The following is a 15,397-nucleotide window of genomic DNA, read 5'->3' on the forward strand; positions in this document are numbered from 1 at the left end:
AAATGCGCCTTTCTCTGCGACGTTCGTTGCAATGATTCAGATGTTGGGCTGCAACCGCATCAGGGAATCGCCGAACAAGCTTATCGGCGTCCCCATGTGGTGCCTCAACGACGACAGTGAAGCCAGAATAAGCTACTCTGGGATGTGATCTCGCCCTGCCATGAGGACTGCCGTCATGTGCTTCTAGTCTAATTCCGTCGTATATGTGCGCTCAGTCATGAGATAGCGGGGGAAATGCTTCGTGTATCCATGATCCTGCATTTTTTTCCCGTAGCAAATGTAGCTGTACCATACCGATGATACATCTAGCTGTGTGGGCAACTTTGACAAATGCATAGGTTGTCCCTTTCAATTGCGGGTCTTCCGATCAGTTACTTGTTTATGTTCTGGCAACATAATGTTTTGATGTTTTAACTGAATTACGGATTGTGTCAACGGAAATCAATGCTGAATACATGTTATGTCAATAATAGAAATGGATACTTAATCTGTCAACCTTTGCGGTGGCAAGCATGGCAGGCTCCTCCGCTCAGCTGGCCCGCGTGACTGACCGCTCTCCGCTCTTGGTGGCATTAAGGACTAGCAGCAACAATGGGTCATCGAAGACGTCAACACACATTGCCATCGTCGTGAAAATTCGCCCAAATTTGCTGCATTTTCTGGTCGATGGCTGCGTATGGGTAAGCTGGTCCACTTGAAATCCCATGGAGCTCCTCTGATAAATCCTTACCATGGCTCAGTGCATTATCAGATCCAAGGTGCCGATCGCAGATGTCCGTGACTACCATTGCAACGAGTCTGAGGCTGGTGAAACTCGCCTCAAACTCCTGGTCGCCGTTGCAGACGGGAACGTGTGGATCGTGACGTTGCCAGGCCAATTTCAGCCTGAAGTGGGGGAGATGACGAGTGAATTGGTGTTAGAGCGCTCGTTTAATAGTGGGAGTGATGGTGGATGCGTGCAGTGGTTCTGTCAGGTTCCTGGAGTGCAATCGACTGAGCATGTGCCTGCAGGGTCAGGACTGTCGTCTCTTACGCTGCTGAGAAGCTTAGTGACCCCGACGATGTTGATTGTGAGCACTCTCGGGAAATCAGAGTCGACATTGCAGCGCCACCAGTCGCTGGAACTGGACGAGATTGAAGGCGAGCAGTCTACGTGCACATTTTGCTTGAATAGTCGAGATTTGAGCCATAGTGAGATGCTGAAAAAATTGTTCCCGGAAGTGATGAACTACGCGGGCATGACAGCTGTACTGCAGGGTGATCTAGATGGTTGTGTGAGGTTCTCTTTGGTTCAGTACCCTTGTGTGAAAGGAGACATCGCGAAGGCGTCAGTAATTCGCAGTGGTATCCTTCTTCAGCTGGATCAACCAGTTCAGATGATCGTTCCATTCTCGTCTTCTGTGTCACCTACACTGTTGCCGGGAAACAACGAAGCAGTTCCTTCGTCGCTGGTGTTTAACACACTGTTGGTACTTGGTACTCGAGGGCAACTTGGAATTGTTGACTTAGAACGTGGTAGCCCTGCTGAGACCCTCCCGGTTTCGGTGAAAAGGCTGGAGATTGGACGTGCAGTGCAATCGTTGACATTTCTGAACAGCTTGGCGGTGTGCATTTATTGCTCAAGTGGCTCGGCGTTCGTGTGTCGGAGCACCGATCTGCTTGCAAAAGCTCAGCACGCACATGCAGAAGCGAACGGAACGCTAAACGATGGCACTAGAGTCTGTGGTGGCAAACTGCCTCTTCAACCGGTAAGTGATATCACGAACACAGCCCTGTCCGAACCTATGCTGACGAGGTGTGAAAATGTATAGGGCATCGTGCGACTGACAACACACGCGCAGGGGATATCAATTCTCTTTGCGTCGGGGCGCATCACAGCTATCAATGAAGCAGCTCTTCATGAAATGGAAACAGCTATGCTGCCGCTGCAAAGGCATCCAGGAAATCATGTTTACCCAGGATTGGCCGGTGGAGAACCTCTTCGCGAGTCTTGCGTCCGTAATCTGTTGCAACAGATCGCACAGATTTCCGATGCATCTGCTACCTTACGCACGCAGTCACAGCTAATGGACCACCAGCTTGATACTCTGCACTCAGCTTTGAAAATGCTGCGGCTCGTGGATACGGCAGGTTAGTGGGCATAATACTGTTGATCGACGACCGATCGCTCGTTAACTTTGTTATGCATCTTTTACAGGTGTGGATTCAGTGATCAAGTGCGAGTTGAGCGCTTCGATGATAGAAACTGGAACCTTCTCCGGCCAACAGACTGTCAAGTTGGTGTGTTCATTGCGGTTTGTCAATCCCGAAAGTGTCATATCACCTAGTAATTGGTAAGTCGCGCTTCAGTTCCACCTTTCAATTGCTAACCATACAAAGCCTCATTTCATATTATCACGGGCTACTTCCGTTTGTGTATTTAGGTGGCTGTGCTTCTACGTGCGTATTCACCAGCGTGCAGTGACGACGTACTCATTTCCTATGAAGGATGTTTTCGTGCGTGAAGAGCAGAGCGTCATTCTGAACCCGGACACAGTCGCTGCACAAGATCAGGGTTCTCTGTGGGTATCGTGCTCATTGGTGTTTTGTCCCCCAGAAAGCGGACAGCGAAAGACCAAGCGTAACAATACGAGCACTCTAGACTTGAAGACGGCCCAGCGCAACAGCCCGTTGTCATTTGCGATTCCGTTGCTTCAAAGCCGGAGGTTCGTGCTTGCGCAGCTGAGTCGGCCCATTGAAGGCGATATTCCAGTCAGTCAAGTTGCCATCAACGCTGCTTTCCGTCAAAATCAAGATCCATTCATGCCAGTTAATAGGGCAGACAGCTCAAGCAAAACAGACAAAGCCTCATCGTCTGCACTTTGGGGCGGTGTCCAGTGGTGGGCTGCGCTGGCTGACTATGCCCAAAGCAACCCGTCGTTTGCAGCTTTGTGGTCGAAAGTTGCGCCTCCAGAGGCGACGACTTTAGCGCTGTCCCCACCTTCGCGATTTGTGATATCTATCTCTTCGTTTTTTACTGGTGAAGGCGATGATGAGGATGGTGAGGATGAAGATGAAGATTTTGAAAAAGTTCGTGTCGAACGGATGGTGTCTTTCTTACGGCAGCTCTTGGATATGCCTGTGAATGAGATTCCACGTTTACGTCGTAACTGCAGAACCCAGCATGGAAAGCTTTGGACAGTGTTGCGAACCTTTTCAGGGAGTCTGATACTGCTGCGTTTTACGCCATCGGAAGACCAGTCACACTCAGTTGATCTTACTATCCAATGCTCTGATGTGGCTGACCTCTCAGCAGTACGTATTCCCATGTGGTAGAAGTTTCAAAACCAGGTAAGCTGTGAAACTAATAGCTATTGTACCATGATACTGTGCAGATGCGAGCTCTTGTGCTGGAAGCTATCAGCAAATGGAGCGATGGAACCTCACGAACTGTTAATGAAGAAGACCGCTCTCAAGAACTCGCATTGGACATTGGCGAAATGCTAGAGCCCATAGCCGCTCTTGAAAGTCTTTTGGAGGTCTGTTGACCAATGCACGATATAGTTGTGTCGCAGATTTGTTAACCTTGCGCGTTTGTGAACTCGTTTTGCAGGATCTGGCGCAAAAGACGATCAAAAGTATAGAAGACCCTCAGTCCTCTGTTTGCACTGATGAAGTACTCCAGGCGCTTTCACAGCTTGCGCACCTGGAAACTCAAACGCTTACACTCTACTGGAAGACTCGGATGCGTCTTAACCGGACCATAATGTAGTCCGTGGTCGCGCTCATGTTGTTAAAAAACTAGAACGACAACTTCATTTTAAAAGAGGTAAACCGCAGATAAATCAACGATGGAGATAAGTAGCCACGTCACCAACGGAAAGTACCAAGCTACCTCAAAGCACTTTCGACTGATGACTTGCTAAAGCTCTTCAGTGGGGAGATGCTGGTCACGCAAGGATGCCTTCTCGGATGGCGACGAAACAGAGTAGAGGCGCTACATACAGACCATTTTCACAATAGTTAGCAACTCAACACTGTCGCTAGATATTGTACTTAGAAGTACTTCGAAGTAGCGGGGTGCTCGGGTCGGCCACAGCGTGTAAATCAGAGCCAGATAGATAAAGCAATGGACTGAGGTTGTCATGATTGCCACAGTTTTCTCACGCACCCACGGCGACAAGAATGATGCGATAAGCACGATGATAGGCAAGGCTACGAAAAAGACCGAGAATAAGCAGCACATCTGAAGCAGGGATTAGTACAGCACTTTGGTCGGGCAGTCAATAGCACTTGTCATCCTTACTCGCAGGAAGAAACGCCGCTTTGTTGAGGCCTTCTCGTACGAGCGTGTCTCCAGGATGGTGTTGATAAACCACCCGAGCACACACATCTGCAAAACGCAGATGCCAAGACCTGGCCATGAGTCGTAGATGTACAGCGTCGACGCGGGGTCGAGCCATATAAGATACCACATCGCCATGGACAAATACAACGCGAGGATCGCGAGCATGACACACGAGAGCTTGATCTGGCCGTCCAGCGCGACGCTACTAATAGTCCATCCTTTCGCAATCAGCATAGCCAGTAGCAACGTGCCTACGCGAACGAACACCTCCGCGATCTTGGCCGCATACTTAAAGAACGGCACTCCGTACCCGTTGAACTGGTACGTTGTGAAATGGATAAAGAGCAGTGCGTTGCACAGGAAGAAAAGGAGCACCACAAGCGTGAGAATCCGCGTAATCGGGTGGAACGACTCGCTCCTCATGCCCCGCACAGCCACCATTTGAGCCGCAGCTGCAGCTCCCGCCACTGCGGTCATGACTGCGTAGATCGTGGGCATTCCTTGCTGCTGCACGGGGAGCTCACTCCCATCCCCCTGCGTCATGTGGATATTATACCACGATGAGAAGTAGTATTTACGGAAGTTGGTCTCCGTGATTTCTGCGAAGGAAGGTTTGTACTTGTCCCCACCGGGCACGCAGCGCGCCAGCGCTACGTACCAGAACCTCGGGCGTAGATGTTCATGGATGTCCACACTGAAGGAGAACGGAGTCACGTGATGACTGGTGGTGGCAGTGACGTTGTAGACGCCCTTGGTGTGCTTGGCAGAGACTTTGCAGTAGCAGTCGCAGTCGCTGTCAGTCATGACGAAGTTCCAGAAGAGCGCCTCGTCGTCGTAGATGGCGACTTGGAGCCCGGTCACGTCCGTCTCGATCTCACCTGCGATGCGCTACAACAACAGGGACGTCAGCGTCAGTCTATTGCTTGTAGGTTACGAAGTTATCTAGGCTTGGGTCGTACTCCAGCGACGTCATCGAGTGTGGGTGCCCAGGAGAAACAGAACTTGCCGATGTACTGGAACTGCCGCCCGACCGTGTAACCCGCGTAGATGCTGCCGCGGGCCACGGACAGCAGCGCCGCCAGACTCAGCAGCAGCAGCTCGAGCGACTGCATGCCGAGGAATTGTATCGCTATCTTCTGCGGAGACCAAGCGTCGAATGGCGATCTTCGGACAACTTCAACACCATTTGATTGGCTAAGAATCTTCTGACTAGTTTTCTGCCTGGAGTTTTGAAGCCATTTTCGGTAATACATATGCGTGCTACTCGACGAGTTTTCTTATGCGCGTTGGGCGTACACGTAGCGTGCGTGCTTCGAGTTGCGAGTCTCGGTGCCACACGAGCATTTGCAGTGCTCTCTGCGTGACGTCCTGCCAGCGCCGCGTCCACGACTCGTGAATCACGAGGGCCAAACAAGAAGCTGGTCGCCGATCGCCAGGTACAGCGCCGTGGGTACGCTCAGGGTGGCTAGCAACGAGGGCTGGTCTGAAGGCCAGCCGAATTGCTGTTTACTGGCCACCGTTTCCGCCGCTGTTGGGTCAACTCGCGAGTGGGATGTCATCCAGTCAAGAGCTTAGCCCGACGACGACGATGACGAGGGGCTTGACCGTTGTCCATGTCTCCTCACAGCAGCAGCAGCCGCACCACTGAGTGAGATACACTCAGTAACGGATACGGTGCCAGCTCCTTTCGAGCAAGCTCTGTTCGGCCCAGGCCACAACATCCCATGCAGAGGCTTCCCGGAACGGAAAAAAGCTGCAATCGAGCACGGGCTCTCAGACCCAGTGGAAGTATCCATCCAGGTTCAACTTGCGGGTAGATCTGGGTTCACTACATGTATATAACTCCATGTATCTGGTAAGCTTAGAGTACATTGTAGGCAACAAGCGCAAATGCAGGCATTGCCGTCCTTGGTGGCGTGTGGCAATCCGCTTTCGTCTCGTCGTCGGTCTCCGACGTCTGTCCCCGCAGCTGTTCCCCCACTTGCTTTTTGTATGCCGAGGCGTAAAGGGTTGTGTGTGCGCGGCAAGTACTTGACCATCACCTCGCTCAAAACAAGGAGTCAGTTTTTCAACGGTTCAGAGCGGCAAGGGCGTCCCGTCGCCGCCTTGTGTATCATCGCGCTCGAGTGCCTAGTGCGCGTTGCATTGCCCAGAAGCCTCTCTATTGCTCACTCGCGAGGGGTACGGAGACCGTCCAGCCAGGCCATCGCAGCCAGTTCCAGGCTTGGACCCCCGCCCACAGGCTCCCGCTCACTTGATTCAGGTCACAGGGGACTCGGAACGCGTCCAACATGACGGTGCGCCGCACGGAGGAGCTGCAGGAGTGGATCTGCAGCATCACGGCCACGTCCAACGACCATGGCGAGCACCTGTCGGTCATGCTGCGCGACGGCCAGTTGCTGTGTCTGCTGGCCAACGGCGTGGACCCGGCGGCCAACCTCAAGGTCAACAAGCTCAACACGGTCTTCCACTCCAAGGCCAACATCCGCCTCTTCCTCGAGTGGTGCAGGAAGCAGGGGCTCAACGACGGAGAGATTTTCCAGGCCGACGACCTGCTGGATGCAGGCTCCGACTTTGCCACGGTGCTGGGCACGCTCTCCATCCTGTTCGACAGGTTCGGCACAATTGGGTACACGGGCGAGTACGAGGAGGACCCCGTGTCCGATGCAGAGTCCATGACGTCCACAGGAAGCTCGCAGGGCACATCGCCGGTTAAAAAGACGGGCAGCAACAACAAACTCACCAACTTCATGAAGGGAGGATTCCTATCCAGGAAGAAAAAGGCGGCGTCCGGGAAGAAGATAGTGGACAAGTCGCCGCAGGGAACACCCCCGGCTACTCCTCCACCGCTTTCGCCGCAACTTGGCGGCGGGATGATGTCTCCGCAGGGATCACCGCCTCCGACGACCCCGTTAGAGCCGCCCCCGAGCCAGCAGCAAAAGGACTCGAGGAGTAACAGCGGGGGCGCCAACTCGAACCGTCTCAACGCCTTCTTGAGCCAAGTGCCGGCTTCGCACTCGCCGTTGACGCACGCTGAGCGTCCTTCAGGCCCGCCCAAGAAGGCCAATTCGTCAAGAAAGCCGCCGGCACCGCAGCCGAAGCCTCAACCGACGGTGAGGAGGCCAGTGTCGCCCAAGCAGCCTCCCAAGTCGCAACCGACTGGTGGCAACGCCCGCAACAAGTTCGCGGCCTTCATGCAGTCCAACCCGCCTCCTGTTGAGACGACACCTGCTTCGGGTCCTTATCCGGGCTCGAAGGGTTCCAAGATGTCGGTCTCTCCCACTGCGGGTAATAAGCCAGCACCTTCCCCTCCGAAGTCTGCCCCTGTCCGAGGTCACGGCACCGCAAGTGATCAGTTCGCGCAGCGCAAGGCTGCCTTCGCTGGTGGCAACAGCAGCCCGAAGCCTCCCTCACCTCCGTCGAAACCTTCAGTTAGTACCGGTGGTACCAACAAACTCAGCAGCTTCATGCAGAAGCAACCGTCCGCATCACCCGGCTCGTCGACGAAACCTCGGTCGCAGAGCAAGCTGGCTGCTTTCCTTGTATCGACAAACTCAATTCCTTCCATTCCGTCGGCCACCCCAGCGAAACCGACGCTTGCTTCGTTTAACCAAGCGAAGAACTCATCGGCTGGCGGACGGGCAGCTCCTAAGTCAGCGTACAATGCCCCAGCACAAGTGGCATCGACACCAACGGCATTTAAGCCACGCCACATGATTGAACGTTCTACAGGTCGCGGCAACTACATTCGCAAGCGTCAAACGTACTGGGTGCCCCCTAAGCGTCGTCGCAAAAGCAACTTCAGCTTGGAGAAGAAGCGCAAGGCTTTCATGAAGGAGCAGCTGGAGATTAAAGAAGAGCAACTTCGTCAACAGGCGGCAGGTGCTGGAAATAAGCAGAACCTAATTGTCCCGGGCGTGCAATGCTACATTCCTGACAAGGAGGAGGTGTGGTTGCTTTCCGAAATTGTGGATTACAATGAGCGACGAAAGGAGGTGACTATCACAGCGTTCTTGGATTCGGGCGATTCGGAGCAGCGTGTTGTAGATCTCAAGAATCCGGACATCATTCGTGCCGTTGCCGGACCGACGGCGACTGAAGTGGAATCTCTTCCAATTGCCATTCTCCACGACAACCCGGAGGGCGTTGAGGATATGCGTTTGCTTCGCTACTTGAACGAGCCGTCAATCCTATTCAATTTGAAGCAGCGCTTCGCTGCCTCAAAGCCCTACACGTACACTAACGACATCGTGATTGCTCTGAACCCGTACAAGTGGATCGAGAACCTTTATGGCGATCACCTGCATGAGGAGTATCTGCGAAAGCCGCGTGACTCACTGTCTCCTCACGTGTACTCAACCTCAACAGCGGCGTACAAGCACATGAAAACCAATGAGATGAACCAGAGTATTCTTGTGAGTGGTGAGTCGGGTGCTGGTAAGACGGAAACGACGAAAATTGTGATGAACCACCTGGCTAGTGTGGCTGGTGGTCGCAAGGACAAGACCATTGCTAAAGTCATCGATGTCAACCCGCTTCTCGAGTCTTTCGGTAATGCGAAGACGACACGTAACGACAACAGTTCGCGTTTCGGTAAGTTTACGCAGCTGCAGTTCGATAACCGTGGTAAGCTGATCGGCGCGAAATGCGAGACCTATTTGCTGGAGAAGTCGCGTGTGGTGTCAATTGCAGAGGGCGAGCGCAATTACCACATTTTCTACCAGCTTCTTGCGGGTCTTTCTAGCCGCGAGCTAAAGGACTTTGGACTGGACCCTGATTGCAAGTACCAGTACGCGGGTTCGCTTGCCGAGATGCAGATTCCTGGTCTGGACGACAGTAAGTGGTTTGCTGGCACGCAAAAGTCGCTGTCGATTATTGGTCTCGACGCCCGCGCGCAGAAGACGCTTTTCAAGCTTTTGGCTGGTGTGTTGCTGCTGGGTGAGGTGACGTTCGACAAGAGTGGAGAGGAGGGCTCAAGTATTTCGAGCGGTTCTGCTCTGTCGCAGGTTGCCAAGATGTTCGGTCTTCCCACGACGAGAATCGAGGAAGCGCTGTGCAACCGCACGGTCATCACGCGCAATGATAGCGTGACGGTGCCGCTTGCTCCTGTGGAAGCGGCGGAGAACCGCGATGCCTTGGCTAAGACCATCTACTCGAAGATGTTCGACTGGATGGTGGTGAAGATCAACGCTGCCATCAGCACGGACGAGAGTCGTATCAGCGGTCAGATCGGTGTGCTGGATATCTTTGGTTTCGAGGACTTTGTGCACAACGGCTTCGAGCAGTTCTGCATTAACTACGCGAACGAGAAGCTGCAGCAGAAGTTCACTACGGATGTGTTCAAGACTGTCGAGGACGAGTACATCCGTGAAGGGTTGCAGTGGGATCACATTCAGTACCAGGACAACCAAGGCATTGTGGAGGTGATCGAGGGTAAGATGGGTATTATCGCCCTGATGAACGATCACCTGCGTCAGCCGCGTGACACGGAAGAGGCCCTGGTCAACAAGATCCGCACGAATCACCAGACGAAGAAGGACGGCAACGCAAACGAAAGTATCGACTTCCCCAAGGTGAAGCGCACGCAGTTTATCGTCAACCACTACGCCGGCCCCGTCACGTACGAGACGGTGGGTTTCATGGAGAAGCACCGGGATACGTTGCAGAAGGACTTGCTCGACCTGATCCAGCTAAGCAGCGTCTCGCTGCTGCCGGAGCTCTTTGAGGACAGCGAGGCTGTGACGGAAGGCGGAAGCGGACGCGGCAAGAAGGGCCCAAAGAGTTTGGGCTCTCAGTTCAAGACGTCGCTGGCCCAGCTGATGGATAACATCAAGACTACCAACACGCACTACGTGCGTTGCATCAAGCCGAACTCGAACAAGAGTCCGACGGAATTCAACAAGCGTATGATCGTGGAGCAGTTGCGTTCGGCCGGTGTGATCGAAGCCATTCGTATCACACGCTCCGGGTACCCGAGTCGTCTGACTCCGAAGGAGCTGGCCACGCGCTACGCTATCATGTTCCCGCCATCGATGCACAGCAAGGATGTTCGCCGCACGTGCAGCGTCTTCATGACGTCGATCGGGCGCAAGTCGCCGCTGGAGTACCAAATGGGTAAGACGCTGATCTACTTCAAGAACGGTGTGATGGAAGAGCTAGAGGCCATGAAGTCCGACTTCATGTACTACGAGGCGCGCACCATCCAGCGCATTGTGCTGGGCTTCCTTGAGCGCCGTCGCCTGCGCAACAAAACCCGCGCTGCCGTCGTGCTGCAGTCGTACGCGCGTATGTCGCTGGACTACAAGGAGTATCACTTCCAGCGCCGTGCTATCATCAAGATTCAGCGTCGCTGGAGGAGGTACAAGACGGGTCAGGTTCCGGAGCCCGAATACAATGGTGAGGACTACGACGGCGGTCAGTGGGTTGACGAGATTGATGACCTTGACGACTCGGACGCCGACGAGGGCTTCGGCGACGACCCGGCTTCGGTCCGTGCAGGCCGCGGCCGATCGATCGCGGACCGGATGGAGTCGTTCAAGGTCGCGCACTCGGGTCGCCGCGGCAGCGTGAAGCGCCTGAACGAGCTGTCGGCCCGCGCCAAGAGCTTCATGAAGCCGCGCAGTGGCAGCGGCAGCACCTCGAGCTCGAGCGGCATCTCGCTGGAGGATGAGAACTCGATGCTGAAGATCGAGAACCGCAACCTGAAGTACGACCTGGAGCTGATGCGAGAGCAATGCATCGAGCTGCAGGCCATCATCCTCGAGATCAACAAGAGCCGCAAGAGGTAGAGGGGGTGGTGGTGTGTGGCGTCGCGTGCGGCTCTATCTTTGCGACGTTCCGGGCCAACAAACCACTTTTTAACTAAACGCCTCGAGGCGTATATCTGTAGCGAAAGGCATGACAATTTTTCTCTTTCAACATGTGAAGACGTTCAGTACTTTAAGCCCAAGGTGTTCATTCGCGTCTCGCATCGCAAGGTATAGCATTGATGGAGTTGACTCGCGGGAGAGGACATCGTTCTCTTCAGTATATCGGCAGCCAGATGGGTTCGCTGTGAGTCACGGCGACATGAGACCTTTGAGTGGCTTCGGGCTTCATCCCCATCGGAGTTCTGTGCGCGCTTTGCCGAAGGGTGGCTATAAGGCGGAGTTTTTCGAAGCGAGAGATCACCGACGCCAAGAACGGCATTGCCGAGAAGGCAGCGGAGATGGCATTACTCATGCCCGACATCAACCTCCGTCGAGCCAAACACCACCTCGAGGTTTGGTCCGTCGGTGACCATTTTTCAAGTTCCGAGTCTGACATGTTCCTTTCTTTCGTGACGTTCTTATTGTCTCCCCTGTAGCGCTACTGGCGCCAATTGCTTGGCGGTGACCGGCCCGGGGAGCGCAGGCGCTTGATCTTCCGGTCCAAGTCCGTTGCACGCGCGAAAGCCGCCCAAGCTTTACCGGAACCTGCCAACCCCACCGCTACCGGAATTAATTCCGTCGAGGTAGCGCCATCGACACAAGATCTAGAGCGAGGTCTGAAAATGGAGGACCCCACTGCTGACGTCGTCAAGGGTGTCGGCGACCCCGATCAAGTGCCCGACGTCGAACTTGATTGTGGATCTCCATCAGTGGTGAACACTGCGAGCAGCAATCAGGAGACGGAGAGTAATGTTGTTGGCGACATTCGCGAGAAGAGTGAGGAGCCCCACCTCCACCTGAATCAAGATCATGTCGTCGGAGATTCTACTGCAGTCGACAACGAGCTGCAATCCGTCCCTAGCACTGTGGTTTCCGACGACAGTTGGAAGTCGGAAGCGGAGCAACCACCGTCTTCCACAAGCACCACTGGGACGTTTTTGTCCGTGGACTCTGCATTCGCTGTGCGATCCGCTGAAAGCACAACCGTTTGTCTCGGAAAACCACCACTGCCTCGTTCCTCACCAGAAGACATGCCGCAGCCGAAGTACGCGTCACTGACTCAAGGTGAGTATTGATGAGTTTTTCAGCAGTGGTTGGATGACTACAACTCACGCATTATTATCTTGCTATGCGGACAGGTCCAACGTTAGGCTCGATATTGCAGCGCGTCCGCCTCAACGACGGTGACGTGAGCGAGCTGGATTTCTCGACTCTCGCGCAGCGCAACAAGCGTCTGGAGTCCGAAGGGTGCGCTCTTGTGGCACGCTCTCTATCAACCAACCACACGGTCCGCAAGCTTGTAATTCGCGACCACGCCATCGGAGACGATGGTGCTATCGCTCTCTCCAAAATGCTGTGCAACAACACGACCTTGGAGCACTTGAACCTGTACGGCAACGAGATTGGCGACCGTGGGGTGGAAGCGATAGCGCAGGCTCTATACGGACACGACTCGTTGACGCACTTGTGCTTGAACAGCAACCGGATAACTGACCGAGGTGCTGAGGCATTGGCTCAGGCTATCCGTTGCAACTGCACGCTCAAGTCTCTTGAACTCGTGGGCAACCGAATCACTCGAGTGGGAGCCAAAGCGCTGATCGATGCAGTAGATGTGAGCATTCATCTTGAGACAGTGAATCTGGAGGAGAACATTGTGCCATCATTCGTTGCAAGCCAGCTAGCTGCGGCATTGGCACGCAACCGTTCCGAGTCGTTGATGCTTGAATCGCACGCTGCGGAGAAGCAGGCTGTGAAAATTGTGCGGAGGGCTAGCGGGTTGGGCCCCCTCAGTGACGATGAGTCTGACAACGAGACGGAGGAGAAGGAGGACGACGACTGGGAGGACGATTGGGAGGATGACGACGGCGACAGCGTGTCCAGTGGCTTCTTGAGTTGCTCGGGCGTCACCGACATTCCGCTAAGCAGCAGCGGTCTATGGATCTGAGAGATCGGCGACTAGATCGGCCTACGTTCGGAGTGTGTACATCGGCAAGAAGTGTGAGTGAAAGCACGAATATAAACTCAACTTGTAGAGGAACCCTGGTATGAATGATGTAAGCTGCGTCTGCAAAAACTACTTGATCAACAGAAGAAGTTGGCTGTCGTACCACCTTCGTCCTCTGCCGGTACTTCATGGCACTTGAGGTCGGCCAACTTCACGTCCACGTTGTCAATCCAACATCTGTGTGACTGCACCTCGACGGACGCATTCGCAATGGAAGCTGGCATGCTGTAAGAACCCCACATCTCACGATAAATATCCTTGAACTGTTTGTTCAGCTCCCAGTCGATCTGATATTGTCTTGAAAGCGCATCGTAGAGCCCAAGCTGCGTCAGTGATTCGTCACACCACTCATTCTTCACTGCAGGCTCCTTGCCAAGAGGCGAAAAAAGGTCTTGGACGCGGATGGTTTGCTGTGCTTCTGGTTGGTACCTCGTGGGGGTAAAAGTAGGGGAGGTGTTAAGATTCACAGCACCATCAAGCCTTTGCCAGCACGCCGATGGTGGAGAGACGACAATGGACTCTTCAAAAGGTAGTTTTGGACTCTGCCACGCACGCGGACTAACACTCGTTCCAACGAACAGCTCTTCGTGATTTGAGTTACCATTCCACTGCAACGTCTTGGGATGACTAGTTGTAAGCAGCACGCTCAGGTCCGTAAAGATGTCGTAGTTGAACCGGATGTGCTTTCGTTGATAGCCCTTGCCAGTAGAATCGAGTGGTGACTCAAGCGACTTGTCTGCCGAGGCTGAGGTGAGGATCAAATTGCAACCTTCCAACACCGACACCACGTCATACATGCGGCGTTGCACATCACTGTACGGAGACTCGTTTCGCGCCGAACCCGGTACCGAGGCACCGATAAACTTCTTCGCCTCAATCAGCCGATCACTCATGTCGGGTAGCGCCACTAGGACCTGGTAGTCTCGCTGAAACAACAACGCGAGGAAGCAGGCCGTCGCAGTTACTAGACACGGCCAATTTTCAAGTGATGCCTGGTCCTCGAAAGCCTTGACGAGAAAACTATCCTCCTCCACGGCAGTGGCCACTCTCGAACTGCAAGACTGGCGAAAATTCAGCATGACTTGTGCCGAGTTGCTCTTCATCTCTGCTAGGTGCTGGATCATTGCGGCCTTCCCGTAGTACAAGAAGTAGCCGCCTCTGGTCCTCCTCCTAACCTCACCCCACCTCGCGCGCTTGATCACTCCAACCCCTGCAGGCGCCGCATCGTATCAATGCTCAAACCAGCAGGGACGTACAGATAGCATACCTTCCAGTACGTGGAGCACGTCGTAGATCCTTCTCTTCCTCGGCACTACGCAGCGTTCATCAGAGTCGAAACCACCACGCACCAAGAACGACGGAGCACACGCGCAATACCCTTCATTCTGTAGATTTCACTCGCGGGAACAAAGATCGGGAAGACCGGAACTGCGGCTAAGCCTTGCAGCTCCTCGTGCTCCTTGAAAAACTGTAACGTGGTGCGCGTTCTGCCAGAGCAAGTCACAGTTTAGAGCCTTCCTCGTTGCAGTCGCCAGCTCTGGCGTCGTACATTTCCCCCAGACTCTTGGCAGCCGCGAATCGTTCCTGGATGTTGCTCCAAGTCGCTGTTGGAAGGCCGTTCGGGTGTCGCGCTGTGCTGCTCGGCACGGGGCTGACGTGACGCGAGTGATGCTGGCGTTTGCGCCGCTTCACTGGTCGCTTGGGAGCGTGCTCCGCCTTGACGGTCGCCACGGGGGCGGCGTCCTTCGCGGAGCTGAAGCGCAGTTTGCGTCGGTGGGCGCGCCGAGTCTTCATCGATTTGCTCTTGAGCCGGCAAATTCGAAAGTGAGGATGGTATCCGCACTTGACGCGACCTTCACTCCGATCGAGTTCAACATCTATTCGACCAGCACGATTTGGAACAGGGAATGGCTATTAAAATGGATACATTCACTTAATGTATTTTATCGTAGTGGTTGATTAGCCAAGTTGAAGTGGGCGACAGGGGCAACTTTGAGTCAGGTGCAGCTGGTGAAAGGCAACTTCTGCATGTGTCATTGTGTATTCTAAACCTGGCCTTCGAGGTTGTCATTGCACGCGTGTGAACAGCTCCTTCTCTCATCGATTCTTGTATTAATACTTGCGACTCCAAGAGAGTCAGTCAATGCTTGTAGCTTG

General features: G+C 54.0%; 5 protein-coding genes across 5 annotated transcripts; 3 read left to right on the top strand and 2 right to left on the bottom strand.

Moving 5' to 3' along the window:
- Positions 1 to 512: 512 nt before the first annotated feature.
- KRP23_5826 (uncharacterized protein) lies at positions 513 to 3,751 on the top strand (the record flags this gene model as incomplete). The annotated part of the gene is made up of 8 exons (XM_067890940.1): positions 513 to 680; positions 741 to 1,748; positions 1,812 to 2,130; positions 2,198 to 2,333; positions 2,424 to 3,040; positions 3,200 to 3,294; positions 3,375 to 3,518; positions 3,593 to 3,751. 8 exons carry the CDS (start codon positions 513 to 515, stop codon positions 3,749 to 3,751), a joined length of 2,646 nt encoding a protein of 881 aa, XP_067745344.1.
- A 150-nt stretch (positions 3,752 to 3,901) lies between these two features.
- On the bottom strand, positions 3,902 to 5,439 carry KRP23_5827 (Transmembrane protein 145; the record flags this gene model as incomplete). Its single annotated transcript, XM_067890941.1, has 4 exons — positions 3,902 to 3,976; positions 4,046 to 4,225; positions 4,286 to 5,215; positions 5,287 to 5,439. The coding sequence occupies 4 exons, from the start codon at positions 5,437 to 5,439 to the stop codon at positions 3,902 to 3,904; spliced, it is 1,338 nt and encodes a 445-aa protein (XP_067745345.1).
- A 1,179-nt stretch (positions 5,440 to 6,618) lies between these two features.
- On the top strand, positions 6,619 to 11,115 carry KRP23_5828 (Myosin-10; the record flags this gene model as incomplete). The annotated part of the gene is made up of 1 exon (XM_067890942.1): positions 6,619 to 11,115. The coding sequence occupies one exon, from the start codon at positions 6,619 to 6,621 to the stop codon at positions 11,113 to 11,115; it is 4,497 nt and encodes a 1,498-aa protein (XP_067745346.1).
- Positions 11,116 to 11,534: 419 nt separating this feature from the next.
- On the top strand, positions 11,535 to 13,180 carry KRP23_5829 (Protein NLRC3; the record flags this gene model as incomplete). Its single annotated transcript, XM_067890943.1, has 3 exons — positions 11,535 to 11,588; positions 11,673 to 12,300; positions 12,375 to 13,180. The coding sequence occupies 3 exons, from the start codon at positions 11,535 to 11,537 to the stop codon at positions 13,178 to 13,180; spliced, it is 1,488 nt and encodes a 495-aa protein (XP_067745347.1).
- A 137-nt stretch (positions 13,181 to 13,317) lies between these two features.
- KRP23_5830 (uncharacterized protein) lies at positions 13,318 to 15,034 on the bottom strand (the record flags this gene model as incomplete). Its single annotated transcript, XM_067890945.1, has 4 exons — positions 13,318 to 14,450; positions 14,508 to 14,552; positions 14,618 to 14,727; positions 14,790 to 15,034. 4 exons carry the CDS (start codon positions 15,032 to 15,034, stop codon positions 13,318 to 13,320), a joined length of 1,533 nt encoding a protein of 510 aa, XP_067745348.1.
- Between the last annotated feature and the right edge of the window lie 363 nt (positions 15,035 to 15,397).

The sequence above is a fragment of the Phytophthora ramorum genome (genome assembly GCF_020800215.1).
Source record: "Phytophthora ramorum isolate Pr-102 chromosome Unknown Phyram_PR-102_s0005, whole genome shotgun sequence".
Taxonomy (NCBI): Eukaryota; Oomycota; class Peronosporomycetes; order Peronosporales; family Peronosporaceae; genus Phytophthora; species Phytophthora ramorum.